The following is a 26,506-nucleotide window of genomic DNA, read 5'->3' on the forward strand; positions in this document are numbered from 1 at the left end:
TGCAAAGTCTGACAGCGCCTGGCTCTGGACGTTCCCGCCCCTGGCCTGAAGCCCCGCCCCCTGGATTATTTGGAGTGCGCACTCTACCAATGAGACAGCTGCCCGGCGGCGCTCAGGCCGAACCAATCATGAGGCCGGAAGGGGCGGGAACTAGGATACGTGGCTGAGCGCGCGCGGTGGGGCGGGAGGTTTGGGGTCAAGGAGCAAACTCGGCACAAGATGGCGGCGGTAGCGGCAGTGGCGGCGCGTAGGAGGCGGTGAGGAGCCCGGAATCTGGGGGCGCGCCCGGGACGCCCCTAGATCCCCCAAGTCCCATTCCAGTCCTTCCTGTGTGTCTCTTGACACTCTGCCACCTCCGGCCTCGTGAGGAACCTGTGTTCCTCTGGAGGCGGCCTCAGACGCCTCCGGTCTCCCCGTGGTAGATCCGAGCGACGCTGGGGCCTTTCCTCTGGGGCTCCGGGCTCCCGCCCGGCGGCTTAGTAAAGCCGCAGCTGTGCGTTTTTCTTGGTCTTGGCCGCTCTCAGCCGCCGCCCTCCTTTGGCTGCTTGCGGCGGTCAACGTCGCCGCTCCCTTCCTGCAGTGCGCGGGGTCGTCGGGGCGGGGGAAAAGATGCGGCCTGGCCTCCGGGACTGCAGCCTGCGGCCCTGCGGCCCTGCGGCTCCTCGGCTGAGCTGGAAGCACCCGGCCGGCAGTTAAGCCTGTACTACTCTTCTGGCTCTACTCCCTAGAGCTCCGAATCCTCCTCTGCCCTTGTCTTCACGTGAGCACCAGCTCTGGCTTAGTTCAGTGTCCACGGTCGCTGGGCACGGCCCAGGGTCTAGTAAGCTCACGGCGTGGATGGTGTTGCTCAAACACAACGTGTAATCGAATGGCTTGGTCCACGCTCTCGGGTTTATATTACTGGGGGAAAAAAAAAAGATTCGAAACATATCACCAGTGCCACAAATGTTGACTAGGACCTAACGGATATGTTGGGGTGGGGTAGGCGTGTACTCTCCGAAGCGGTGAAGAAAGCGTGGATCATAAACTCAGTTCCCTGGGAGCCTGTGATCTGAAACAATAAATGGGTGCAACTTGCCCTGCAGCTTATTCCTGACTTTGGCCTATGAATACCTCTCTTGAGGTGGTCAAGGCATCCCTGAATTCCTCAGGGCCCTCCAACAGGTCATATCTGAAAGATGCTTTAGGAATCCTATCTCCATTGGCATCTTTCCGAACCAATTTTACAGACTGTGCAAATAGGGCCCCAGAGGGTATTTAACTCACTGTATGTCTTGTCTTTTTTTTTTTTTTTTTTTTTTTTTGAGACAGAGTCTCGCTCTGTTGCCCAGGCTAGAGTGCAGTGGTGTGATCTCGGCTCACTGCAAGCTCCGCCTCTTGGGTTCACGCCATTCTGCCTCAGCCTCCTGAGTAGCTGGGACTACAGGTACCCGCCACCACGCCTGGCTATTTTTTTGTATTTTTAGTAGAGACGGGGTTTCACTATGTTGGCCAGGATGATCTCGATCTCCTGACCTCGTGATCCGCCCGCCTCGGCCTCCCAAAGTGCTGGGATTACAGGCGTGAACCACCGCGCTCGGCCTCAACTCACTGTACTTCTATTTACTGCTGCTTTTGACAGGCGGAGGTGGGTCAGTGGCCAAGAGTGCCTGTTTCAGTCACTCAGGTCACTCACTGCAGGACCTGTGCCGCATGCCTTGCTATAGAGTTTTGTGGTAGCATTTATTCTGCTTGGCCTATTAAACCACAGTGCCTAGTGTTTTCTTCATTTTTCTGTCTGGCCTGCTGTGGAACGGTTGTTTCGTACATTCCTCTGGAGCTGGAGGAGAGTCCTGTGATGAGATCACAGTACACTCTGTGATCTCATTTCTGGTCATTTTCTTTTAGCTTTCAAGCAGATGCTGAAGCTAATGCTAGATAACTAGATACAATGTGTATAATAGACCCTGTCTTTAGTTACCTTATTATAGGTTGTCGAATTTTGTTTATTTATTTATTTGTTTGTTTACTTATTGAGACAGGGTCTTGCTCTGTTGCCTAGGATGGAGTGCAGGGGTGCAATCTCGGCTTACTCCAGCTTCCACCTCCCGAGTTCAAGTGATTATCCTGCCTCATCCTCCCGAGTCCTGGGATTACAGACGTGTGGCACCGCGCCCAGCTAATTTTTGTATTTTTAGTAGAGACCACATTGACCAGTCTTAATTAATTTATTTTTTTGAGACAGAGTCTTGTGCTGTGGCCCAGGCCGGAGAGCAGTGATGCAATCGTAGCTCATTCAGCCTCAAACTCCTGGGTTCAGGCTGTCCTCCGGCTTCAGCCTCCTGATTAGCTGGGACTACAGGCACCTGCCACCATGCCTCGCTACTCTTTTTTTTTTTTAAGTAGAGACGAGATTTTGCTATGTCACCGGATCTTCCCTTTTTGACCTCCCAAAGTGCTAGAATTATAGACGTGAGCCACCGTGCCTGGCTGGTTGTAAAACTTTATTGCTTAGAAGAACCCTCCCACCCCCATTTTGAAACTTTCTCACAGTATGCTCCTATTCTGCCAATATCAGTGTCACTGGGAGAGCATGTTTAAAATGTGGTGTCAGCTGGGCACGATGGCTCACACCTGTAATCCCAGCACTTTGGGAGGCCGAGGCTGGCGGATCACCTGAGGTTGGGAGTTCGAGACCAGCCTGACCAACACAGAGAAACCTCGTCTCTACTAAAAATACAAAATTAGCCAAATGTGGTGGCATGCACCTGTAATCCCAACTACTTGGGAGGCAGAGGCAGGAGAATCGCTTGAACCCGCGAGGCAGAGGTTGCGGTGAGCCGAGATCGTGCCATTGCACTCCAGCATGGGCAACAAGAGCGAAACTCAGTTTCAAAAAAAATTAAAAATAAAATGCGGTGTCCAGGGTGGGTACAGTGGCTCACGCCTGTAATTCCAGCATTTTGGAAGGCCAAGGTGGAAAGATTTCTTTAGCCTAGAAGTTCAAGACAAGCCTGGGCAACTTTTTTTTCTTGTGTTTGAGACAGAGTCACACTTTGTCACCCAGGCTAGAGTGCAGTGGTGCGATCTCGGCTCACTGCAACCTCTGACTCCCAGGCTCAAACCGTTCTCGTTCCTCAGCCTCCCCAGCAGCTGGGATTATAGGCATGTGCCACTACGCCTGTTTAATTATTGTATATATATATTTTTTTCGAGGTGGTGTCTCGTGTCGCCCAGGCTGGAATGCAGTGGCACAACCTTGGCTCACTGCAACCTCTGCCTCCCGGGTTCAAGCAATTCTCCTGCCTCAGCCTCCTGAGTAGCTGGGACTGCAGGGGTGTGCCACCATGCCCTGTTAATTTTTTATTTTTTTATTTTTTTTTATTTTTAGTAGAGGTGGGGTTTCATCATGTTGGCCAGGCTGGTCTCAAACTCCTGACCTCAGGTGATCCACCCGCCTCAGCCTCACAAAGTGCTGGGATTACAGGTGTGAGCCACCACACCCGGCCTAATTTTTGTATTTTTGGTAGAGATGGAGTTTCGCCATGTTGGCCAGGCTGGTCTCAAACTCCTGATCTCGTGATCTGCCCTCCTGGGCCTCCCAAAGTGCCAAGATTATAGGTGTGAGCCACCGTGCCTGGCCGATTCTTAACAGACATTAAAATTTGAGAATCTCTGTTTAGGATTTACTCAGAATCCTAAGGATGAATCCTGGATGAATATATTCTTCAAACTAACTTATTTAAATAAGCCTATTAGTCTCTTATCTGTTATTTCATAGCACATTGGGAAATTGACAATTCGTGATAACCTTGGGATGATGGTCCTCAGTGAGACAGGCCCATTTCATCCTGCTAGTGATTAGTGTGCTGTATTGTGCATCATGGTAAAGCACATGGGCCCCAGAGTCAAGCACAACTGGGTTCAGTTCGTTTCATCCCTTACCAGCTATTTAATCTTGGGTGAACTATTCAACCTTTTATGCTTTAATTTTCCCATCTGGAAATAAACCCCAACCCTATATTCACCAAGAAAACAATGGAAGAAAGAGAAAAGAAGTATGCATGTAAAGAAGTGGTTGTGAACCCAGGTTGCTCATTAGAGTTGTTTAGGGAACTTTAAAAAAACTTCAGCCAGCGGGGCGCGATGACTCAACGCCTGTAATCCCAGCACTGTGGGAGACTGAGGCGGGTGGATCCAGGTCAGGAGTTCGATACGAGCCTGGCCAACATGGTGAAACCCCGTCTCTACTAAAAATAAAAAAAATTAGCCGGTCATGGTGGTGGGCACCTGTAATCCCAGCTACTCGGGAGGCTGAGGCTGGAGAATCACTTGAACCCAGGAGGCAGAGGTTGCAGTGAGCTGAGATCATGTCACTGCACTCCAACCTGGGTGACAGAGCAAGACTCCATCTCAAAAAAAAAAAAACAAAAAGTCTGATGCCCAGGCTCCTCTCTGATTAGGTTAAAATCTTTAGAAGTGAGACCAGGTCACTGATACTGTTAAAAACTGCAGGCAGGCTGGGCACAGTGGCTCATACGATAATCCCAACACTTTGGGAGGCCAAGATGGGAAGACTGCTTGAGCCCAGGAGTTTAAGACCAGCCTGGACAACAAAGTGAGGCCCTGTTGCTACCAAAAAAAATTTTTATTTTTTTTGAGTCAGAGTCATGCTCTATTGCCCAGGCTGGAGTGCAATGGCGTGATCTGCTCACTTGTAACCTCCACCTCTTGGTTCAAGCAGTTCTCCTGCCTCAGCCTCCCAAATAGCTGGGATTACAGGCCCCTGCCACCACGCCTGGCTAATTTTTGTATTTTTAGTAGAGATGGGGTTTCACCATATTGGCCAGGCTGATCTCTTGGCCAGGCTGGTCTCGAACTCCTGACCTTGTGATCCACCCACCCTGGCCTCCCAGAGTGCTGGGATTACAGGTGTGAGCCACTGCGCCTGGCCAGGAAAAAAAAAAAAAAAAACTTTAAAAAAAATTAGCTGGGTGCTGTGGCGAGCACCTGTAGTCCCAGCTACTTGGGAGGGCAAGGCAGGTGGATCACTTGAGGTCAGGAATTCAAGACCAGCCTGGCCAACATGGTGAAACCCTCTCTCTACTAAAAATACAAAAATTAGCTGGGCATGGTGGCGTGCTCCTGTAATTTAGTTACTCAGGAGGTTGAGGCACGGGAATTGCTTGAACCTGGGAGGCGGAGGTTACAGGGAGCTGAGATCGTGCCACGGCACTCTAGCCTGGGTGATAGAGTGAGACTGTCTCAAAAAAAGCAAAAAACAAAAACTGCAGGCAGAATTAAAAACTAGTAATATAAAGTGATTACCCAGGCCCCTAGGGGTGCATTAGAGCTCAGAACATTTTAGCTATTGTTATTTTTTTTCAGCTTTGGGTAGTGATGGTGGTATTTTGAAGATACAGGAGTGGAAATCAGAGAAACAGGCTGCCTAGGGTGCTAGGGATGTTAGGACCCTAGGAACTGTAACCAGCAGGCTAGCTGAGGGTACATTTTTTTTTTTTTTCTTTCTGAGATAGAGCTTTGCTTCATCACCGAGGCTGGAATGCAGTGGCACAATCTTGGCTCACTGCAACCTCTGCCTCCCGGGTTCAAGCGATTCTCATGCCTCAGCCTCCCGAGTAGCTGTGACTACAGATGCTCAATGCCATGCCCAGCTAATTTTTGTATTTTAAGTAGAGATGGGGTTTCATCATGTTGGCCAGGCTGGTCTTGAACTCCTGACCTCAAGTGATCCACCCGCCTCAGCCTCCCAAAGTGGTGGGATTACAGACGTGACATGAGCCACCGCGCCTGGCCCTCATCTTTAGCTCTTTAACTTTGCATCCACCCAATGCCTTGCCAATAGAAGGGTGTGGCTTGCTTTGTTTGTCTGTTCCATGCATATGGTACTACCATTTCCTCTGAGAGTGGCTGTTACTGCTCCTTTCCTCTGAGAGGCTGATGTCACCAGAGTCAACACCAGGGCCTCTGAAGGTGAAAGATCCTCTGTCTACTCTGCCTTTCTTTTGTTTTTTTTTTTTTTTTGAGACGGAGTCTTGCTTTGTCGCCCAGGCTGAAGTGCAGTGGAGCGATCTCAGCTCACTGCAAGCTCCGCCTCCCAGGTTCACGCCATTCTCCTGCCTCAGCCTCCCGAGTAGCTGGGACTACAGGCACCCACCACCACGCCTGGCTAATGTTTTGTATTTTTAGTAGAGACAGGGTTTCACCGTGTTAGGATGGTCTCGAACTCCTGACCTCGTAATCTCTGCCGGCCTCGGTCTCCCAAAGTGCTGGGATTACAGGCATGAGCTACCGTGCCCGGCCCTTTTTTTTTTTTTTCTGGAAGCGGAGTCTCACTCTGTCACCCAGGCTGGAGTGCAGTGGCGTGATCTCGACTCACTGCAAGCTTGCATGCTCCGCCTCCTGGGTTCACTCCATTCTCCAGCTCCAGCCTCCCAAGTAGCTGGGACTACAGGCACCCGCCACCACGCCCGGCCAATTTTTTATATTTTTAGTAGAGACGGGGTGTCACCGTGTTAGCCAGGATGGTCTCGATCTCCTGACCTTGTGATCCACCCGCCGCAGCCTCCCAAAGTGCTGGGATTACAGGCGTGAGCCACCGCGCCCAGCCTACTCTGCCTTTCAAAGGGAAGGTGTGAGTGAGCCAACTTCTCAGGCCTGATCCTTAACCTGTGTCTACTCTGCCTTCTTTTGTATTTGACATGACTACATCTTTCTCCCTTCTTTCCTCAACTATCGTCTAGTGTTATGACAGGAAGAAGCTTTTCCTTTTGAAGGGGGCCCCTTCTAACCCCCATGCTGATTGCTCCGTCTTTGTCGTTTTCTCCACAGGTCTTGGGCATCTTTGATACTGGCTTTTTTAGGGGTCTGCCTGGGGATTACCCTTGCTGTGGATAGAAGCAACTTTAAGACCTGTGAAGAGAGTTCTTTCTGCAAGTATGATATTTCTGGGAGAGAGGGATGGAATGTAGGGTAATGTGGGAGGTGTCTGTGGCAGATGGAGTGCCTAAGGACACTACAGGTGATAGAGGGACCTAGGGACATTGCAGGTGGCCCTTTACCTTACTTCCCAACCCTTCACTTGGCAGGCGACAGAGAAGCATACGGCCAGGCCTCTCTCCATACCGAGCCTTGCTGGACTCTCTACAGCTTGGTCCTGATTCCCTCACGGTCCATCTGATCCATGAGGTCACCAAGGTCAGGAGAGACAAGGAAGAGTCTGGTGGGGATGGGGCAATGGCTGTGGGGTAATTTGGAAAGGGGGAGATTGTGGTCAACATCTTGTCCCAGCCTAATCTTTGGACTTTTACTTTATGAAGAAATGTGATCTTGGCCTTTAGGCAAAGGGCTCAAAGGAAGAAACCCCTTAGGAGAGAATGGGTTCAAAGAGCATTCCATGGTGTATCCCATTTCCTTTCTCCAGATCCAAACCTCTGTCCCCGCAGGTGTTGCTGGTGCTAGAGCTTCAGGGGCTTCAAAAGAACATGACTCGGTTCAGGATTGATGAGCTGGAGGCTCGGCGACCCCGATACCGTGTGCCAGATGTTTTGGTGGCTGATCCGCCAGTAGCCCGGTAAATTTTTCCTGAGAAACATCCATTTCTGTGGCCCCTTTCTCCTTCCTGATGAACCTTTTTTTGGTTGCTGACATTCTTTCCCAAAATAAGGTAGTAGTTAACTAGCATAACACCTTGCCATGCTCCTCAACCTTTCCCCACCTCTTCTTCTGTTTCACTTCTCTTTATCCCTTTATTCTCATTCATTCATTCAGCAAACAAGTATTGCTTTTTCCTCCCTGACAGGCCTGGGCTGGATGCTGGTTATATAAGTAGAAATAAACAAGGCCTTGTTCATTTACAGATCTAGTCCTCCAGGAATACAATGTCTACCTGCTTGCTTGTTTGCTTCCTTCCTTCCTTCCTTTCTTCCTCCTTTCCTTTTCCTTAGATATTCAGAATAGGATTACTCAGATTCTTGTGTCATGATACCCTGTCCTCAGTGTTCCATGCATCCATCCATGACTTTCTCTTAAATACATAATTTAGAAAATAACATAGTGGCCGGGCATGGTGGCTCACGCCTGTAATCCCAGCACTTTGGGAGGTCGAGGTGGGCAGATCACGAGGTTAGGAGTTGGAGACCAGCTTGGCCAACATGGTGAAACCCCATCTCTACTAAAAATACAAAAATTAGCCATGTGTGGTGGTGCGCACCTGTAATGCCAGCTACTCAAGAGGCTGAGGCAGGACAGTTGCTTGAACCCAGGAGGCAGAGGTTGCAGTGAGCCGAGATTGTGTCACTGCACTACAGCCTAGGCGACAGAGTGAGACTCCGTCTCAAATACTCCACCTTATAAACTTTCCACTCAGCCCAGCTGTGTCTCACTGTCCTGTACCCCTTGGCTGCTCCAGACGTAGGTGGTCGTTATTCTGAAGTTTATCATTCCTTTGCCTTTTTTTTGTTCTTACAGTTGTATTATGTGAGTATATATATGCACACATATGTCTGTGTGCCTAAGCAATAAATTATATATATTTTTTGTTTTTGAGCTTTACAGAGGAAGTATCTTAGTGCATGTGGTCTTCTGGGGTTTCCGTTTTTCTGTTTTCTTTTTTTTTTTTTTGAGATGGAGTCTCACTGTCGCCCAGACTGGAGTACAGTGGCGCGATCTGCGTTAACCAGGATGGTCTCGATCTCCTGACCTTGTGATCCGCCCGCCTCAGCCTTCCAAAGTGCTGGGATTACAGGCGTGAGCCACCGCGCCCGGCTGGGTTTCTGTTTTTCACATAACTTTATTTAATTCCGTTTCATATAGCTCTAGTTCATTCATTTTTACTGCTGCATATTATTATGTTGTATGAATATACCCCAACTGATGAATCCATTTCTAGGTTGATAAGCCTTGGGGTTGTTTCCAGTGTTTTGCTATCCAAAGTGTTGCTGTGAACCTTCTTGTACATGTCTCCTGTTATCCTTGCTCAGGAGTTTCTTTGGTGTATAACTAGGAGAGGAATTGCAGGATTGTAGAATATGGAGATGATCAACTTCCCAAGATAAAGCCAAAGTGGTTTACCAATTTACACTTCCACCAATGATTTATAAGAAGGCCTCATTGAAGCTGGATGCGGTGGCTCATGCCTGTAATCCCAGCACTTTGGGAGGCTGAGGTGGGTCGATCATGAGGTCAGGAGTTCAAGACTAGTCTGGCCAACATGGTGAAACCCCATCTCTATTAAAAATACAAAAATTAGGCCGGGCACGGTGGCTCACGCCTTAATCCCAGCACTTTGGGAGGCCGAAGCGGGCGGATCACAAGGTCAGGAGATCGAGACCATCCTGGTGAACACGGTGAAACCCCATCTCTACTAAAAATACAAAAAAATTATCTGGGCATGGTGGCAGGCGCCTTTAGTCCCAACTATTCGGGAGGCTGAGGCAGGAGAATGGCATGAACCCAGGAGGCGGAGCTTGCAGTGAGCCGAGATCACACCACTGCATTCCAGCCTGGGCGACAGAGTGAGACTCCATCTCAAAAAAAAGAAAAAATACAAAAATTAGCTGAGCATGGTGGCGCGTGCCTGTAATCCCAGCTACTTGGGAGGCTGAGGCAGGAGAATTGCTTGAACCAGGACCTGGGAGGCGGAGGTTGCAGTGAGCTGAGATCACGCCGTTGCACTCCAGCCTGGGTTACAGAGGGCGACTCAGCCTCAAAAAAAAAACAAAAAAAGGCCTCATTGATCTCCATCCTTTCCAACACTTGAAACTGTTGGACTTAAGTTTTGTCAATGGTTTGTGTATAAAATGACATCTCATGGTGGTCTTGGCTTGGTTGTCTTTCCTAGTTTCTTTTATTTACTTTTTTAAAATTTTATTTTGAGACAGAGTCTCGATCTGTTACCCAGGCTGGAGTGTACTGGCGTGATCTCGGATCTCGGCTCACTGCAACCTCCACCTCCCGGGTTCAAGTGATTCTCTTGCCTCAGCCTCCTGAGTAGCTGGGATTACAGGCGCGTGCCACCAAGCCTGGCTAATTTTTCTATTTTTAGTAGAAACAGGGTTTCACAGTGTTAGCCAGGCTGGTCTCAAACTCCTGACCTCAGGTTATCTGCCTGCCTCAGCCTCCCAAAGTGCTGGGATCGCAGGTGTGAACCATCGTGCTGGCCAAGGTGTCTTAAAAGAAAACACAAGGGCGCAGGGCACAGTGGCTCATGCCTGTGATCCCAGCACTTTGGGAGTCCGAGGTGGGCAGATTGCTTGAGCCCAGGAGCTTGAGACCAGCCTGGGCAACTTTGCAAAAGCCTGTCTTTCCTAAAAATACAAAAATTAGTCAGGTGTGGTGGCATGTGCCTGTGGTACCAGCTACTCAGAAGGCTGAGGAGGGAGGATTGCTTGAGCCTGGGAGGCGGAGGTTGTAGTGAGCCAAGACCTTGTCACTGTACTCCAGCCTGGGCAACAGACCCAGACCCTGTCTGAAAAAACAAAAAACCACACACACATACTTTTGCTGCACATGGTGGCACATGCCTGTAGCCTGACCTACTCAGGGGGCTGAGGCAGGAGGATCTCTTCAGCTCAAGAGTTTGAGGCTAGCCTGGGCAACAAAGTGAGACCCTGTCTCTTTCAAAAAAAAAAAAAAAAAAATGCAGTTTTCTTGTCTTTTTGAAACGGAGTCTTGCTCTGTTACCCAGGCTGGAATGCGGTGGCACGATCTTGGCTCGCTGCAACCTCCGCCTCCTGGGTTCAAGCCATTCTCCTGGCTCAGCTGCCCCAGTAGTTGGGATTACAGGCGCGCACCACCATTCCCAGCTAACTTTTGTAATTTTAGTAGAGATGGGGTTTCACCATATAGGCCAGGATGGTGTCGAACTCCTGACCTCGTAATCCACCCACCTTGGCCTTCCAAAGTGCTGGGATTACAGGCATGAGCCACTGCGCCCAGCTAGTTTTAGTTTGTTTTAGATTTATAGGAAAGATGCAAGGATGAGAGTTTGTGCTTATCTGCACCCAGTATTTCCTGTTTTTTTTTTTTTTCTTTTTTTTTTAAGATGGAGTCTCACTCTGTTGCCCGGGCTGTAGTGCCGTGGCACGATTTCGGCTCACTGCAGCCTCCGCCTACTGGGTTCAGACAATTCTCCTGCCTCAGCCTCCTGAGTAGCTGGGACTACAGGTGTGTGCCACCACGCCTGGCTAATTTTGTATTCTTAGTAGAGGTGGGGTTTCACCATGTTGGCCAGGCTGGTCTTGAACTCCTGACCTCGTGATTCGCCCACCTCGGCCTACCAAAGTGTTGGGATTACAGGTATGGGCCACCGCGCCCTGCCTTCCCTATTATTATTATTATTTTATTTTTATTTTTTTATTTTTATATATTTTTTGAGACGGAGTCTTGCTCTGTCGCCCAGGCTGGAGTGCAGTGGCGCGATCTTGGCCCACTGCAAGCTCCGCCTCCCAGGTTCACGCCATTCTTCTGCCTCAGCCACCTGAGTAGCTGGGACTACAGGTGCCTGCCACTACGTGTGGCTAATTTTTTTGTATTTTTAGTAGAGACGGGGTTTCACTATGTTAGCCAGGATGGTCTCGATCTCCTGACCTCGTGATCCACCCGTCTCAGCCTCCCAAAGTATCGGGGGGCCTGCCCCGATAATCACGTAGGTTCTTTTCTATTTTCCTAAGCGTCGGCTGGCTTGAGAAATAAAGGGACAGAGTACAAAAGAGAGAAATTTTAAAGCTGGGCGTCCGGGGGAGACGTCACACGTTGATAGGATCCGTGATGCCCTACAAGCCACAAAAACCAGCAAGTTTTTATTAGGGATTTTCAAAAGAGGAGGGAGTGTGCAAACAGGTGTGGGTGACAGACATCAAGTACTTAACAGGGTAATAGAATATCACAAGGCAAGTGGAGGCAGGGCAAGATCACAGGACCGAAACGAAATTAAAATTGCTAAAGCAGTTTTGGGCACCATTGTCATTGATAACATCTTATCAGGAGACAGGGTTTTGAGATCAACCGGTCTGACCAAAATTTATTAGGTGGGAATTTCCTCTTCCTAATAAGCCTGGGAGCGCTATGGGAGACTGGAGTTTATTTCACCTCTGCAATCTCGACCATAAGAGACAGGTACGCCCCAGGGGGGCCAGTTCAGAGACCTGCCCCTAGGTGAGCATTTTCTTTCTCAGGGATGTTCCATGCTGAGAAAAAGAATTCAGCGATATTTCTCCCATTTGCTTTTGAAAGAAGAGAAATATGGCTTTGTTCTGCCCAGCTCACTGGCGGTGAGAGTTTAAGGTTCTCTCTCTTATTCCCTGAACAACTGCTGTTATCCTGTTCTTTTTTCAGAGTGCCCACATTTCATATTGCTCAAACACACATGCTGTACAATTTGTGTAGTTAATGCAATTATTACAGGGTCCTGAGACTATATACATCCTTCTCGGCTGACAGGATTAAGAGATTAAAGTAAAGACAGGCATAGGAAATCACAAGGGTATTGATTGGGGAAGTGATAAGTGTCCATGAAATCTTTACAATTTATGTTTAGAGATTGCAGTAAAGACAGGCATAAGAAATTACGAAAGTATTAATTTGGGGAACTAATAAATGTCCATAAAATCTTCGTAATCCAGGTTCTTCTGCCATGGTTTCAGCCGGTCTCTCTATTTGGGGTCCCTGACTTCCCGCAACACCAAAGTGCTGGGATTACAGGCTTGAGCCACCACGCCCGGCCGGCCTTCCCTATTATTAATATGACTGTGGCTCATTTGTGATCCCTAGTGAATTGGTAGTGATACATTAGTTACTAAAGTTCATACTTGAGGTTTCTTCAGTTTTTGTGTGTGTTCTTTTTCTGTTCCAGGATTTCATCCAGGATACGCTGTTACATTTAGTTGTCATGTTTCCTTAGGCCCCTCTAGACTGATAAAATTTCTTAGACTTTTCCTTCTTCTTGATGATCCTAAGGGTACTTTTGATAAACAAAAATTCCTAATTTTAATGTTTTTAGATGTATCAGTCTTTTACCTTCTGTTGTTAGCCTTTGTTGTGTTTAGTCTTTCTCTACCTTAAGGTCAGAAAAAAAAAATATGTATATATATTTTGAGACAGAGTCTTGCTCTGTTGCTCAGGCTGAGTGCAGTAGTGCAATCTTGGCTTACCACAACCTCCGCCTCCTGTGTTGAAGCGATTCTTTCTTCAGCGTCAGCCTCCCGAGTAGCTGGGACTACAGGCGTGCGCCATTATGCCTGAGTAGCTGGGACTACAGGCGTGTGCCACTATGCCCGAGTAGCTGGGACTACAGGCGTGCGCCATTATGCCTGAGTAGCTGGGACTACAGGCGTGTGCCACTATGCCCGAGTAGCTGGGACTGCAGGTGCATGCCACTATGCCCGAGTAGCTGGGACTACAGACGTGCGCCACTATACCCGGCTACTTTTTGTATTTTTAGTAGAGACAGGGTTTCACTATGTTGACCAGGCTGGTCTCGAACTCCTGACCTCATGATCCACCTGCCTCGGCCTCCGAAAGTGCTGAGATTACAGGAATGAGCCACCATGCCTGGCCAAAAATATATTTTTTAATTTTCTTCTAACACTTTTGCTTTCATTTATTTACTTATTTTGAGATCGGGTTATGAGACTGGCTAATTTTTGTATTTTTGGTAGAGATGGGTTTTCGCCATGTTGCCCAGTCTGGTCTTGAACACCAGGGCTCAAGCGATCCACCTGCCTCGGCCTCCCAAAGTGCTGGGATTACAATCGTGAGCCACCGAGCCCATCCCAAAGCTTTTACTTTTAAATTTTAAGCAGGCTGGGTGTGATGGCTCACGCCTGCAATCCCAGCACTTCGAGAGGCTGAGGTGGACAGATCACTTGAGGTCAGGAGTTCAAGACCAGCCTGGTCAACATGGTGAAACTGTGTCTCTACTGAAAATACAAAACTTAGCCGGTCGTGGTGGTGGGCGCCTGTAATTCCAGCTACTTGGGTGCCTCATGCACAAGAATCACTTGAACCTGGGAGGCAGAGGTAGCAATGAGCCGAGATTGTGCCACTGCACTCCAGTCTGGGTGATAGAGTGAGACTATCTTAAGAAAAAAAAATTTTTTAAGTCATAATCTTTCTGCAGTTGATACTTGTATCTGGTATTAGATAGATATATGATATCAAGGGATTGGGCGTGGTAGCTCTTGCCTGTAATCCCAGCACTTTGGGAGGCCGAGGCAAGTGGATCACTTGAGGTCAGGAGTTTGAGATTAGCCTGGCCAACATAGCGAAAAATCATCTCTCCTAAAAATACAAAAAAAAAATTAGCCGGGTGTGGTGGCACCTGCCTGTAATCTCAAGTTACTTGGGAGGCTGAGTCAGGAGAATCACTTGAACCTGGAAGGTGGAGGTTGCAGTGAGCCAAGGTTGTGCCACTGTGCTCCATCCAGCCTGGGCAACAGAGCGAGAGTCCATCTCAAAAAAAAAAAAAAAAAAAAGAAGTACATCATTTTTCTTCATATTTGGAAAATCATTTTTTTTCTATATGGAAAATGTTTTTTCACTTCCATTTTTGAATAGTTCTCCTTTCCTCTCTCATCTGCTATGCCACCTCTTAGTATTTAGTACATTTAAAAAAGTAGTAAGTGGCCAGGCACAATGGCTCACGCCTGTAATCCCAGCACTTTGGGAGGCCGAGGCGGGTGGATCACCTGAGGTCAGAAGTTCGAGACCAGCCTCAACATGGAGAAACCCTGTCTCTACTAAAAATATAAAATTAGCTGGGTATGGTGGTGCATGCCTGTAATCCCAGCTACTTGGGAGGCTGAGGCAGGAGAATTGCTTGAACCTAGGAGACGGAGGTTGCGGTGAGCTGAGATTGCGCCATTGCACTCCAGCCTGGGCAACAAGAGCGAAACTCCGTCTCAAAAAAAAAAAAAAAAGTAATAAATATGCTTGGGTCTGTTTCTGGGCCCTTTATTTGGTTCTGTTGATTAGCTTGTCTATCCCTGCTCTGTTACCACACTGCCTATTTCTCTTAACAGGTAGATTTCCCCGTCTTCTAAAGTGTCATTACTCCTCTTGGCCCTTTGTACTTCCTTATATTTCTTTTGATATGTTTCCCAGGCTTTCTGTCTCTGGTCGTGATGACAACAGTGTGGAGTTAACCATGGCTGAGGGACCCTACAAGATCATCTTGACAGCACAGCCATTCCGCCTTGACCTACTAGAGGACCGAAGTCTTCTGCTTAGTGTCAATGCCCGAGGACTCTTGGAGTTTGAGCACCAGAGGGCCCCTAGGGTCTCGTGAGTACAGGGGTTGGGACTGCAGGGAACCTAGTGTGAAAGAGCGTAGGGGTGTTGTGAGGTCTGGCACTGGGAGGAGACGGTGGTGGGACAGCCAGGTAGGGCCTGGGGGCTGGGAGAAGCTCTCTGTCAGGGAGGGTAGGAACCAGACCCGGGTGCGGTTTTTTCCATTTCCTGTGCAGACCAGCAGGCAGTCACTTTTGTCCCTGAGCTGTACCCTGGGCATCTCTGGGAGGCCTACCTGGGTCTGTGTCTCCTTTTTCCCCTTCTCACATCATCACATTTCCCAGATTTATTTTCTTCCTTTTTATTTATTTATTTATTTTGGTTTCTTTTTCCCCCCACCTCTGGAAGTTTGTCGACTGAAACTCACTTTTATGTTTCTGTTTTTGTGTTGGTTTTGTGCCTCTTTTTCCCCTTCCCTACCCATCTCCTCCTGCCCCAGTTTCTCGGATAAGGTTAGTCTCACGCTTGGTAGCATATGGGATAAGATCAAGAACCTTTTCTCTAGGTAAATCCGTGGCCACCGGTACTGTATCTGTTCCTCTGCCCTTACCCATTCCTCACTCTAGCCTTCAGGGGGAGGTGCCCCAGACCCTTCCAGCCTTTCACTCACCCCACTTTCCCCTGCCGTGTGATGTCTGGTCCCGTTACCTGTTACCCTGGCTGGGAGCCCCCAGAAGAAGGAAGGTGAAACACTGAAAGTCAGGTCCTTCAGGAATGTAGGGAGCTTATTGCTTTGCCAGGGGATGGAGAGATGCTGCCTATTGCTGGGGTTCCTGACTCTCAGCTGAGGGGCACCTGAGGTTCTGGGCAGAGCTACTTGCCCTTGAAAGCATTTTTTGGCAGAACCTCTTGAAGTCCCTATGTATGTCTGTAGAGGCTTGGTATAGTATGACCCACATGCCTTTGCAAAGCCATTCTGTCAGGCCAGGAGGCTGAGGCCCAGGGAGGGCACTTGGGGCCAGAATCTCTCAGTAGAGGCAACAGAGCCAGGATTGGCATTCATAACCCAGGCCCCTGAATCATCCTGCCTTTCTCTTCTGGGATGTTGACAGAGGCTGGTGTTCAGGCCTGTGCCCCCTGGTGGCACTTACTCCTCATTTTCCTTTCTCATTTCTCTCCCCATCCTTTGCAAACTTAGCTGCTCATTGTGGGTTCCCTCTCCAAGCTTTAACATTTAGTCCCTTCCTCCAATGCCTTCGTTCCTTTGGACCCTTGGCTCTCTATTCCCTAACCCCTCCTTCCACTAGCCCCTCGTCCCTGCCCCCTCTGGATTGGAGCAGACAGCTCTCCTACCTTCCAGGCAAGGATCAAAAGACCCAGCTGAGGGCGATGGGGCCCAGCCTGAGGAAACACCTGGGGATGGCGACAAGGCAAGTTGGAGCGGGTGGGTGGTTGGAGGATAGGGCTGGCTGGGAGGGTGGAGGGGATAGGCCCATGAGAAACTTGAACTTAGTCTCACCATCAGGGATGGGATTTAGTTGATGGGAGCAGGGAAGGAGAGAACTGGTATGATTGGAGACTGGTCCTCTTTTCTTCTTAACAGCCAGAGGAGACTCAGGGGAAGGCAGAGAAAGATGAGCCAGGAGCCTGGGAGGAGACATTCAAAACTCACTCTGACAGCAAGCCGTATGGTGAGGGGCTCGGGTTCCTTGGGCTGGGGTGCAGGGCTCCTTTGCAAGCAGAAGCTCTGAAGCTTGTTTGTTTTTCTTCCAGGCCCCATGTCTGTGGGTTTGGACTTCTCTCTGCCAGGCATGGAGCATGTCTATGGGATCCCTGAGCATGCAGACAATCTGAGGCTGAAGGTCACTGAGTGAGTCCTATGGTGACATCAGGAAGATGGAGGTGGGCAGGAAGGAGTCAGGCCTTTAGGGAGATGGGTGTGCATATTGGATACTCCAGACAAGCATGGGTCGCTTCTTGTGTCCAGAATCACCTTTGGTGATAGAAAATTTTTGAGAAAGGACAAGAGGAGCCATTGCTTATCTCTCACCTGTGTCTGTGGAGTGGAGTTAGCATATGACGTAGCCTGGGGCCAGTTAGCAGCCCAAGTCTGTCTGTTTGCCTGCAGGGGTGGGGAGCCATATCGCCTCTACAATTTGGATGTGTTCCAGTATGAGCTGTACAATCCCATGGCCTTGTATGGGTCTGTGCCTGTGCTCCTGGCACACAACCCTCATCGCGACTTGGGCATCTTCTGGCTCAATGCTGCAGAGACCTGGGTTGATATATCTTCCAATACTGCTGGGAAGGTGAGAGCACAGGCACGGGGAAAAAGGAGGGAGTGAAGCTTCCAGGCCTTGAGACAAATAGGTATACTAGGGGTATTAGCTATTTGGGGACTGAGTGAGAGAAGGGGCCGTGGGCCTGGTGGGCAGCATTTGAGTTCCCTAATCACTCCCAGGTGACACGCTCACTCACATTCTTAGGGAAGGTATTGCCTATTCTGGACTGATGGAATGCACTTATTATCAGTGTGTTATGTGCTAGGTACTCTTCTGGGTGCTGGGGATATAGTGTTAACTGAAGTTGAAAAGGTTCTGGGCTGGGTGTGGTGGCTCATGCCTGTAATCCCAGCACTTTGGGAGGCTGAGGTGGGCGGATCACCTGAGGTCAGAAGTTGGAGACCAGCCTGGCCAACATGGCGAAACCTCATCTCTACTAGAAAAACAAAAATTAGCCGGGTGTGGCGGCGGACTCCTGTGGAATCCCAGCTATTCGGGAGGCTAAGGCAGGATAATTGCACGAATCTGGTAGGCGGAGGTTGCGGTGAGTGAAGATTTCACCACTGCACTCCAGCCTGGGTGACAGAGTGAGACTCTGTCTCAGAAAAAAAAAAAACAAAGGTTCTGACTCACAGGGAGGAAGACACATTTTAAACACATAACAAAGGAGGCAAGATGGGGCCGGGCATGATGGCTTACTTCTGTAATCCCAGCACTTGGGGAGGCTGAGGCAAGAGGATCGTTTGAGGCCAGGAGTTCGAGACCAGCCTGGGCAACATCGCGAGACCCCATCTCTATAAAAACGTTTGAAAAATACAAATAATAAGCAAGATGATGCCGGGCTCAGTGGCTCCCACCTGTAATCCGAGCACTTTGGGAGGGCGAGGTGGATAGATCACAAGGTCAAGAGATCGAGACCATCCTGGCCAACATGGTGAAACCCTGTTTCTACTAAAAATACAAAAATTAGTTGGGTGTGGTGGTGTGCGCCTCTAATCTCAGCTACTCGGGAGGCTGAGGCAGGAGAATTGCTTGAACTGGGGAGGTGGAGATTGCAGTGAGCTAAGATCACACCATTGCACTCCAGCCTGGCAAAAGAGTGAGACTCTGTCTTAAAAAAAAAAAAAGGAATGCAAGATGAGTTTGGAGTGATTAAGTGCTAACAAAGACATGAAAGAGTCTTTGTTAGCACTTAACCACCCCAAACTGGTGGGGTAGGGGTGGGGGCTGTACTGCTTTAGATAGTGTGGTCCAGGAAAGCCTCGCTGAGGAGGCCCCATTTAGTCTTACCGAAAGCAACTTAGAAGAGCCAGCTCTGTGTGGACTCTGGGAGAAAATTGCTGCTTTTTGTCTTGGGGTTGGAAAATGGGAGGGCAGGAGGTGTCTGACCCCTCTGTTGTCCCCTGTACAGACCCTGTTTGGGAAGATGATGGACTACCTGCAGGGCTCTGGGGAGACCCCACAGACAGATGTTCGCTGGATGTCAGAGACTGGCATCATTGATGTCTTCCTGCTGCTTGGGCCCTCCATCTCTGATGTTTTCCGGCAATATGCTAGTCTCACAGGTACGTGGTTTTTTCCCTGACAGCCTCATTCTTCTGCTCCTTTCTTGTCAGGGGTGATTCTATGTTTTCAGAGATCCTGTGCCCCAGCTTGTTTTCTAGGTCTGTACCTCTCAGCCTGCCTCTAGTTCACAAGCCTCCCTCAGTTTCTGGGTGTTGGGCCTGATCCTTGTTGTGACCCCCATCTCTCGATGAACCTGCAGGAACCCAGGCGTTGCCCCCACTCTTCTCCCTCGGCTACCACCAGAGCCGTTGGAACTACCGGGACGAGGCTGATGTGCTGGAAGTGGATCAGGGCTTCGATGATCACAACCTGCCCTGTGATGTCATCTGGCTGGACATTGAACATGCTGATGGCAAGCGGTATTTCACCTGGGACCCCAGTCGCTTCCCTCAGCCCCGCACCATGCTTGAGCGCTTGGCTTCTAAAAGGCGGAAGGTAAGGGGTTGCAGTCACGCTTGGTCTTCTCAGGGTAGGGCTGAAGCATAGTTTAGCCTTAAAGAGACCTGAGCACCCCTGTTCCTTGCCCCCAGCTGGTGGCCATCGTAGACCCCCACATCAAGGTGGACTCCGGCTACCGAGTTCACGAGGAGCTGCGGAACCTGGGGCTGTATGTTAAAACCCGGGATGGCTCTGACTATGAGGGCTGGTGCTGGCCAGGTAGGCAGACCCAGAATTGAGGGAGAGGTGATTAGTCAGGGAGGTAGAATGGTGGCTCTTTTGCCCCTTAGGGGATTGAGAGCCACCCTTAACTTCTCCCAGGCTCAGCTGGTTACCCTGACTTCACTAATCCCACGATGAGGGCCTGGTGGGCTAACATGTTCAGCTATGACAATTATGAGGTAGGGAAGGCCTCTCCCCATGACCTGCGTCTGTCTGTCCCACCTGCCTCCCTGAATCTCTCTCCACTTGCCAACCCTTCTATGGTTGATTGCCTGCAACATATCAGGGGGCCTTGATGATCCGGGGAGGGCCCTGAAAAATGCATCTTTTTAGATTTCTAGGAGCTCTCTTCTCTGACACTGTTTGTCTTCTTCCTCCCCTCTGTCCTTCTGTCCCCATTTTCTGCCCACATTCCCAGGGCTCAGCTCCCAACCTCTTTGTCTGGAATGACATGAACGAACCATCTGTGTTCAATGGTCCTGAGGTCACCATGCTCAAGGATGCCCAGCATTATGGGGGCTGGGAGCACCGGGATGTGCATAACATCTATGGCCTTTATGTGGTAAGGGGCTGAGAGAGGAGAGTTGGTGGAAAGAGGGAAAACAGCCTAGAGACTGAGGGCCTAGGGGACTTGCACCAGATGACAGCTGGCTTTTGCTCCTCACTACCCCTCTTTTCTTCTCTCCTCACCCAGCACATGGCGACTGCTGATGGGCTGAGACAGCGCTCTGGGGGCATGGAACGCCCCTTTGTCCTGGCCAGGGCCTTCTTCGCTGGCTCCCAGCGCTTTGGTAAGGTTTAGAGAATGGAGCTGTGGCAGAAGGGTGTGAAGGCCAGATCTCAGGAGCCATGGACCTGGACCTGCCTCTCTGAGGAATGGGAGCCGCACACTGCATCTGCTTCCTCTCAGCTATGCGCTTTGAAGGAAGTCAGGGCGTGGGAGGTCCACTCCTTGTTCAAATGTTCTTGTGAACTGCATCTTCAGCAGGGTTCTGGGGACCCAGAGCAGATGTGGGAGGTCAGCCATGTAAAAAGCTGAACCCCTTTACCATGTGCAAGTGCCCCACTTCTTGTTTTCCTCAGGAGCCGTGTGGACAGGGGACAACACTGCCGAGTGGGACCATTTGAAGATCTCTATTCCTATGTGTCTCAGCTTGGGGCTGGTGGGACTTTCCTTCTGTGGGGGTAAGACAGGGAGGAATTTGGGGTCTTGGTTTGGTGGGAAAGGGGCAAAGTAGAGGGCACAGGACCAAGGTGTTGTGAGCAAAGAGAGTTGAGAGTCCAAGTTAGGGCCTTGGGAAGTTTCTCAAGCAGTATCTATCTCTCTTTCACCCTCTTTTCCAACCTGCTTCCTCTCTCTGCCAGCGGATGTGGGTGGCTTCTTCAAAAACCCAGAGCCAGAGCTGCTTGTGCGCTGGTACCAGATGGGTGCTTACCAGCCATTCTTCCGGGCACATGCCCACTTGGACACTGGGCGACGAGAGCCATGGCTGTTACCATCTCAGCACAATGATATAATCCGAGATGCCTTGGGCCAGCGATATTCTTTGCTGCCCTTCTGGTACACCCTCTTATATCAGGCCCATCGGGAAGGCATTCCTGTCATGAGGTGAGGCATTCACTTGGGCTGTGAAGAGTGGGCTGAGGTGGCTGGGGGTATTAGGGACTGGGCTTCATCTCTGGGTCTGTTTCTTCACTCACCACAGCCTTGTAAAGGATGGAAAATCATTAAGGTCAAGAGTGAAGGGGAGCTTAATGGAGATGAATAATAGTAAACATTTGAAGAAAATTGACAGCAGTCATAAGCTCTTTCAGAAAAATAAAACGGTAATGGGATTAGGTGGTCATAAAAACCCTTTTTGAGGCTGGGCACAGTGGCTCACACCTGTAATCCCAGCACTTTGGGAGGCCGAGGTGGGCAGATCACCTGAGGTCAGGAGTTTGAGACCAGCCTGGCCAATATGGCGAAACCCCGTCTCTACTAAAAATACAAAAATTAGCTGGGCGTCATGGTGCCTGTAATCCCAGCTACTCGGGAGGCCGAGGCACGAGAATCACTTGAACCCAGGACGTAGAGGTTGCAGTGAGCCGAGACTGCTCTACTGCACTCCAGCCTGGGTGACAGAAGGAGACTCCGTCTCAAAAAAATGAAAAACTTTTTGAGAAGAAGGCTATGTGAGATGAGGCCTGAATGAATGGGACAGACCATGTTATGTAGGAAGAATCTTCCAAGCAGAGGGAATTGGAAGTACAAAAATTCTAAAGGAGAAATTAGTTTGTTATGTACTAGGAATAGAAAAAAACTCAGTATGTCTTAGGTAAAAAAGCAGAAGGAGAGCTAGGAGATGAGATTAAGAAGAAAGTGTGATCTGCTCCTGGAGGGCCTTGCAAGCCAGGGTTGTAAGCCAGGGCAGTGAAACATGCAAGGAGGCTACTGGCAGGCTGCTGTGCAGCATGGTTTCAGTAGGGGGCAGAGAAGAAGCAGGCAGATGGCTTAGGAGGTTAAATGACTAAGACTGGATTGTATAACTGAGACCTGAACCCCAACCAGACTGTCTGCAAACTCCTGGGTCTAAACCCCTGTGCTGTTCTTTTCTTTTCTTTTTTTTTGAGACAAAGTCTCACTCTCGTCCCCCAGTCTGGAGTGCGATGGTGTGATCTTGGCTCACTGAATGCACTCCGCCTCCTGGGTTCAAGTGATTCTCCAGCCTCAGCCTCCTGAGTAGCTGGGATTACAGGTGCCTGCCACCATGCCTGGCTAATTTTTGTATTTTTAGTAGAGACGGGGTTTCACCATGTTGGTCAGGCTGGTCTCGAACTCCTGACCTCAGGTGATCCACCCGCCTCAGCCTCCCAAAGTGTTGGGATTACAGGCGTGAGCCACCACACCCGGCCTGTGCTGTTCTTTTCTTATTGCCAGTTCCTGGAGGAGCATCTCTGACTTGTGCCAAAATTGAAAAGTTTTCCTTTATTGTCTTTCTTCCTTCCTAGGCCCCTGTGGGTGCAGTATCCTCAGGATGTGACTACCTTCAATATAGATGATCAGTACTTGCTTGGTGAGGAATGAGGACAGTTGGTGGTGGGTTGGCATTGGGCCAAGCAGCACTGCGGATGCCCGGGGAGGGACTAGTGAAGCTGGTGGTGCACAGGGCAGGCACTTTGGTGTTCCCTGTTCTGGGAACTAATCCCCCTATTCAGAGTTGATTCTGGCATATTTTAGGGGATGCGTTGCTGGTTCACCCTGTATCAGACCCTGGAGCCCATGGTGTCCAGGTCTATCTGCCTGGCCAAGGGGAGGTGAGTTAAGGAAGGGCATGGTGGGGAAAGATGGTGAAGCCAAAGGAGGCAAACAGGATGGGACCCCTGTGCACTGAGTGAGCCGGTATCTTACGTCTTTTGTCACTCACAGGTGTGGTATGACATTCAAAGCTACCAGAAGCATCATGGTCCCCAGACCCTATACCTGCCTGTAACTCTAAGCAGTGTGAGTAAGCCTAGTGTGGCTGCCAGTTCCATCTCCCTGTAAATTTCCAGAAGGGGAGAGAATGTGTGCCTTAGGGTCCAGTACCGACATGGGCATACATGAGTAAGCAAAACATGCTGTGGGGCCCAAGGTTGGACAAGGGGGCAACTTCATCCTGGCATTGCTCTTGCCCTAGATTCCTGTGTTCCAGCGTGGAGGGACAGTCGTGCCTCGATGGATGCGAGTGCGGCGGTCTTCAGAATGTATGAAGGATGACCCCATCACTCTCTTTGTTGCACTTAGCCCTCAGGTAAGTGCACAGGCAGCGAGTCTCCTCAGCCATTTGCCTGCCTTCCTAGGACTCAGTTCCCTGGGGTTGTGCCCCTCACTCCCTCTTGGGCTCAGGCGCTCCCCTATCCCACTTCTTGCTCAGGGTACAGCTCAAGGAGAGCTCTTTCTGGATGATGGGCACACGTTCAACTATCAGACTCGCCAAGAGTTCCTGCTGCGTCGATTCTCATTCTCTGGCAACACCCTTGTCTCCAGGTAATGGGTCACCCACTCTTCCTTGGCTGCCTTTGCTGGGGCCTGATCCTTGTGGGGGCTCCCAGTTCACTGTGCTCTTTTCTCACATCCTGACCTTGCTTTGAGTCTCCTCCTTCCTTCTGTTCTGTTATTTTTCCCCGTGATGGACATCTGCTTTTGCCATCTCCAGCTCAGCAGACCCTGCAGGACACTTTGAGACACCAATCTGGATTGAGCGGGTGGTGATAATAGGGGCTGGAAAGCCAGCAGCTGTGGTACTCCAGACAAAAGGTGAGTGACCAATCTGGCCCCTAGGATGGGGGAAGGAGGGGAAGCTGGGGCAGGTTGAGGGATGCCCTTGCCTGTAGGAACGTTGTTATGCTATAGCCCATTGGTATGACTATGGCACTCTTATTCCTCCTCCAGGATCTCCAGAAAGCCGCCTGTCCTTCCAGCATGACCCTGAGACTTCTGTGTTGGTCCTGCGCAAGCCTGGCGTCAATGTGGCATCTGATTGGAGTATTCACCTGCGATAACCCAAGGGATGTTCTGGGTTAGGGGGAGGGAAGGGGAGCAGTAGTGCTGAGAGATATTCTTCTGCCTTGGAGTTCGGCCCTCCCGAGACTTCACTTATGCTAGTCTAAGACCCAGATTCTGCCAACATTTGGGCAGGATGAGAGGGCTGACCCTGGGCTCCAAATTCCTCTTGTGATCTCACCTCTCCCACTCCGTTGATACCAACTCTTTCCCTTCATTCCCCCAACATCCTGTTGCTCTAACTGGAGCACATTCACTTAAGAACACCAGGAAACCACAGGGCCCTTGTTACCCCTTCTCTTTCCCTTATTTAGGAGCCCTGAACTCCCCCAGACTCCATCCGTTCATGCCTCTTGTATGTTGATGCCATTTCTTGGAAGAAGATGAGGGCAATGAGTTAGGGCTCCTTTTCCCCTTCCCTCCCACCAGATTGCTCTCCCTCCTTTCATTTCTTCCTCCAGGCTTTACTCCCCTTTTTATGCCCCACCGATACACTGGGACCACCACTTACCTGGGACGGGATGAATGGATAAAAGGAGTGAGGTTGCTAAAGAACATCCTTTTCCCTCTCATTCTATCCTTTTCCTCTCCCCGATTCCTTGTAGAGCTGCTGCAGTTCTGAGAGGGGCAGTTCTACCTCCTCTGTCCCTTGGCAGAAAGACGTTTCCATACCTCTTAGGGGATGGGCATTAAACTTCTTTTGCCCCCTTCTTGTCCCCTTTGAGGGGCATTTAAGATGGAGAAATCAGTTGTGGTTTTAGTGAATCATGGTCACCTGTATTTATTGCTAGGATAAGCCTGAGGGTTGGGGGGAGATGATCATGTGTGCTCGGGGTTGGCTGGAAGCCCTGGGTGGGGGGTTGGGGGAGGACTAATGGGGATTCGGGGGGAATATTTGTGGGTATTTTTTTTACTTCCTCTGGTTCCCAGCTGTGACATGTTTTGATCAAAGGAGAAACAATAAAGGGATAAACCATAAATAACTGGTGGTAGTCTGGATTCTAGTTCTAGCCTGAGCCACAGACCCTAGAAGCCTAGAGACCTTACATTTTCTTTCCTTTTTTTTTTTCTTTTTTGAGACTGAGTCTCACTCTGTTGCCCAGGCTGGAATGCAATGGCGTGATCTGGGCTCACTGCAACCTCTGCCTCCCGGGTTCAAGCAGTTCTCGTGCCTCAGCCTCCTGAGTCACTGGGACTATAGGCATGTGCCACCATGCCCAGCTAATTTTTGTATTTTTATTAGAGATGGGGTTTCACCATGTTGGCCAGGCTGGTCTGGAACTCCTGACCTCAGGTGATCCACCTGCCTCGGCCTCCCAAAGTGCTGGAATTACAGGAGTGAGCCACTGCGCCCTGCATCTTTTTTTTCTTTTTTCTTTTTTTTTTTTTTTTTTTTGAGACAGAGTCTCGCTGTGTCGCCAGGCTGGAGTACAGTGTGTGATCCTGGCTCGTTGCAACCTCCGCCTCCTGTCCTGGGTTCAGGCACTTCTCCCACCTCAGCTTCCTTAATAGCTGGGATTACAGGCACCTGCCACCATGGCCAGCTTAATTTTTGTATTTTTAGTAGAGATGGGGTTTCGCCATGTTAGCCAGGCTGATCTTGAACTCCTGACCTCAGGTGATCTGCCCGCCTTGGCCTCCCAAAGTGCTGGGATTACAGGCATGAGCCACCGTGCCTGGCCATGGGCCTTACATTTTCATTTGGCTTCAGCATAAGCATCCTTTTTGGGTTTTTTTTTTTTTTGAGATGGAGTCTCACTGTTGCCCAGGCTGGAGTGCAGTGGCATGATCTCAGCTCACTGCAACCTCTGCCTCCCAGGTTCAAGCGATTCTCTTGCCTCAGCCTCCCAAGTAGCTAGGACTACAGGCACCTGCCACCACGTCTGGCTGATTTTTGTATCTTTAGTAGAGATGGGTTTCACCATGTTGGCCAGGCTGGTCTCGACCTCTTGGCCTCAAGTGATCCAACTGCCTCGGCCTTCCAAGGTGCTGGGATTACATGGATGAGCCACTGTGCCCGGCCAGCATGAGCATCCTTGATTCAGCAAAATGAGCAAGTGCAAGTCTTCCTTGGGTTGCTAGATATTTTCATAGAAGAGCCGAGCAAGATCATCACATTTTAGTAGGCCTAGTTAGTAAGTGGTGATCAGAGCCAATGGATTCCCTCTTGGATAGAAATAGCCATAAGGTCAGATAGCTGTTTCTCAAACTAAACTTTTGGGGGATGTGGGGGGTTGAGGAGACA

General features: G+C 49.8%; 1 protein-coding gene across 4 annotated transcripts; it reads left to right on the top strand.

The window, feature by feature from the left end:
* Positions 1 to 101: 101 nt before the first annotated feature.
* GANAB (glucosidase II alpha subunit) lies at positions 102 to 25,241 on the top strand. 4 transcript variants are annotated; one of them, XM_063728393.1, is made up of 25 exons: positions 149 to 257; positions 6,832 to 6,936; positions 7,089 to 7,197; positions 7,446 to 7,573; positions 15,103 to 15,282; positions 15,728 to 15,793; positions 16,589 to 16,658; positions 16,832 to 16,919; positions 17,002 to 17,098; positions 17,357 to 17,537; positions 18,922 to 19,075; positions 19,276 to 19,511; positions 19,607 to 19,733; positions 19,836 to 19,915; positions 20,155 to 20,298; positions 20,431 to 20,527; positions 20,820 to 20,921; positions 21,102 to 21,345; positions 22,728 to 22,792; positions 22,957 to 23,033; positions 23,146 to 23,220; positions 23,396 to 23,509; positions 23,633 to 23,745; positions 23,915 to 24,015; positions 24,151 to 25,241. In XM_063728393.1, the coding sequence occupies exons 1-25, from the start codon at positions 220 to 222 to the stop codon at positions 24,258 to 24,260; spliced, it is 2,901 nt and encodes a 966-aa protein (XP_063584463.1). In that variant the 5' UTR covers positions 149 to 219; the 3' UTR covers positions 24,261 to 25,241. The 4 variants fall into 4 exon arrangements, with proteins under 4 accessions (XP_063584464.1, XP_063584463.1, XP_054380198.1 ...); XM_054524223.2 differs by having other exon boundaries at positions 150 to 257; positions 16,589 to 16,662; positions 16,836 to 16,919; XM_063728394.1 differs by lacking the exon at positions 15,728 to 15,793 and having other exon boundaries at positions 102 to 257.
* The last annotated feature ends 1,265 nt before the right edge of the window (positions 25,242 to 26,506 follow it).

The sequence above is a fragment of the Pongo abelii genome, chromosome 9 (assembly GCF_028885655.2).
Source record: "Pongo abelii isolate AG06213 chromosome 9, NHGRI_mPonAbe1-v2.0_pri, whole genome shotgun sequence".
NCBI classification, from domain to species: Eukaryota; Metazoa; Chordata; class Mammalia; order Primates; family Hominidae; genus Pongo; species Pongo abelii.

Excerpts from the sequence above, each read along its gene's own strand:
- GANAB (XM_063728393.1), top strand. The coding sequence starts at position 220 with ATGGCGGCGGTAGCGGCAGTGGCGGCGCGTAGGAGGCG. Across the intron at positions 15,794-16,588 it reads ATCAAGAACCTTTTCTCTAG|GCAAGGATCAAAAGACCCAG; the intron begins GTAAATCCGTGG and ends CCTACCTTCCAG. Across the intron at positions 19,734-19,835 it reads TGAGGGCTGGTGCTGGCCAG|GCTCAGCTGGTTACCCTGAC; the intron begins GTAGGCAGACCC and ends AACTTCTCCCAG.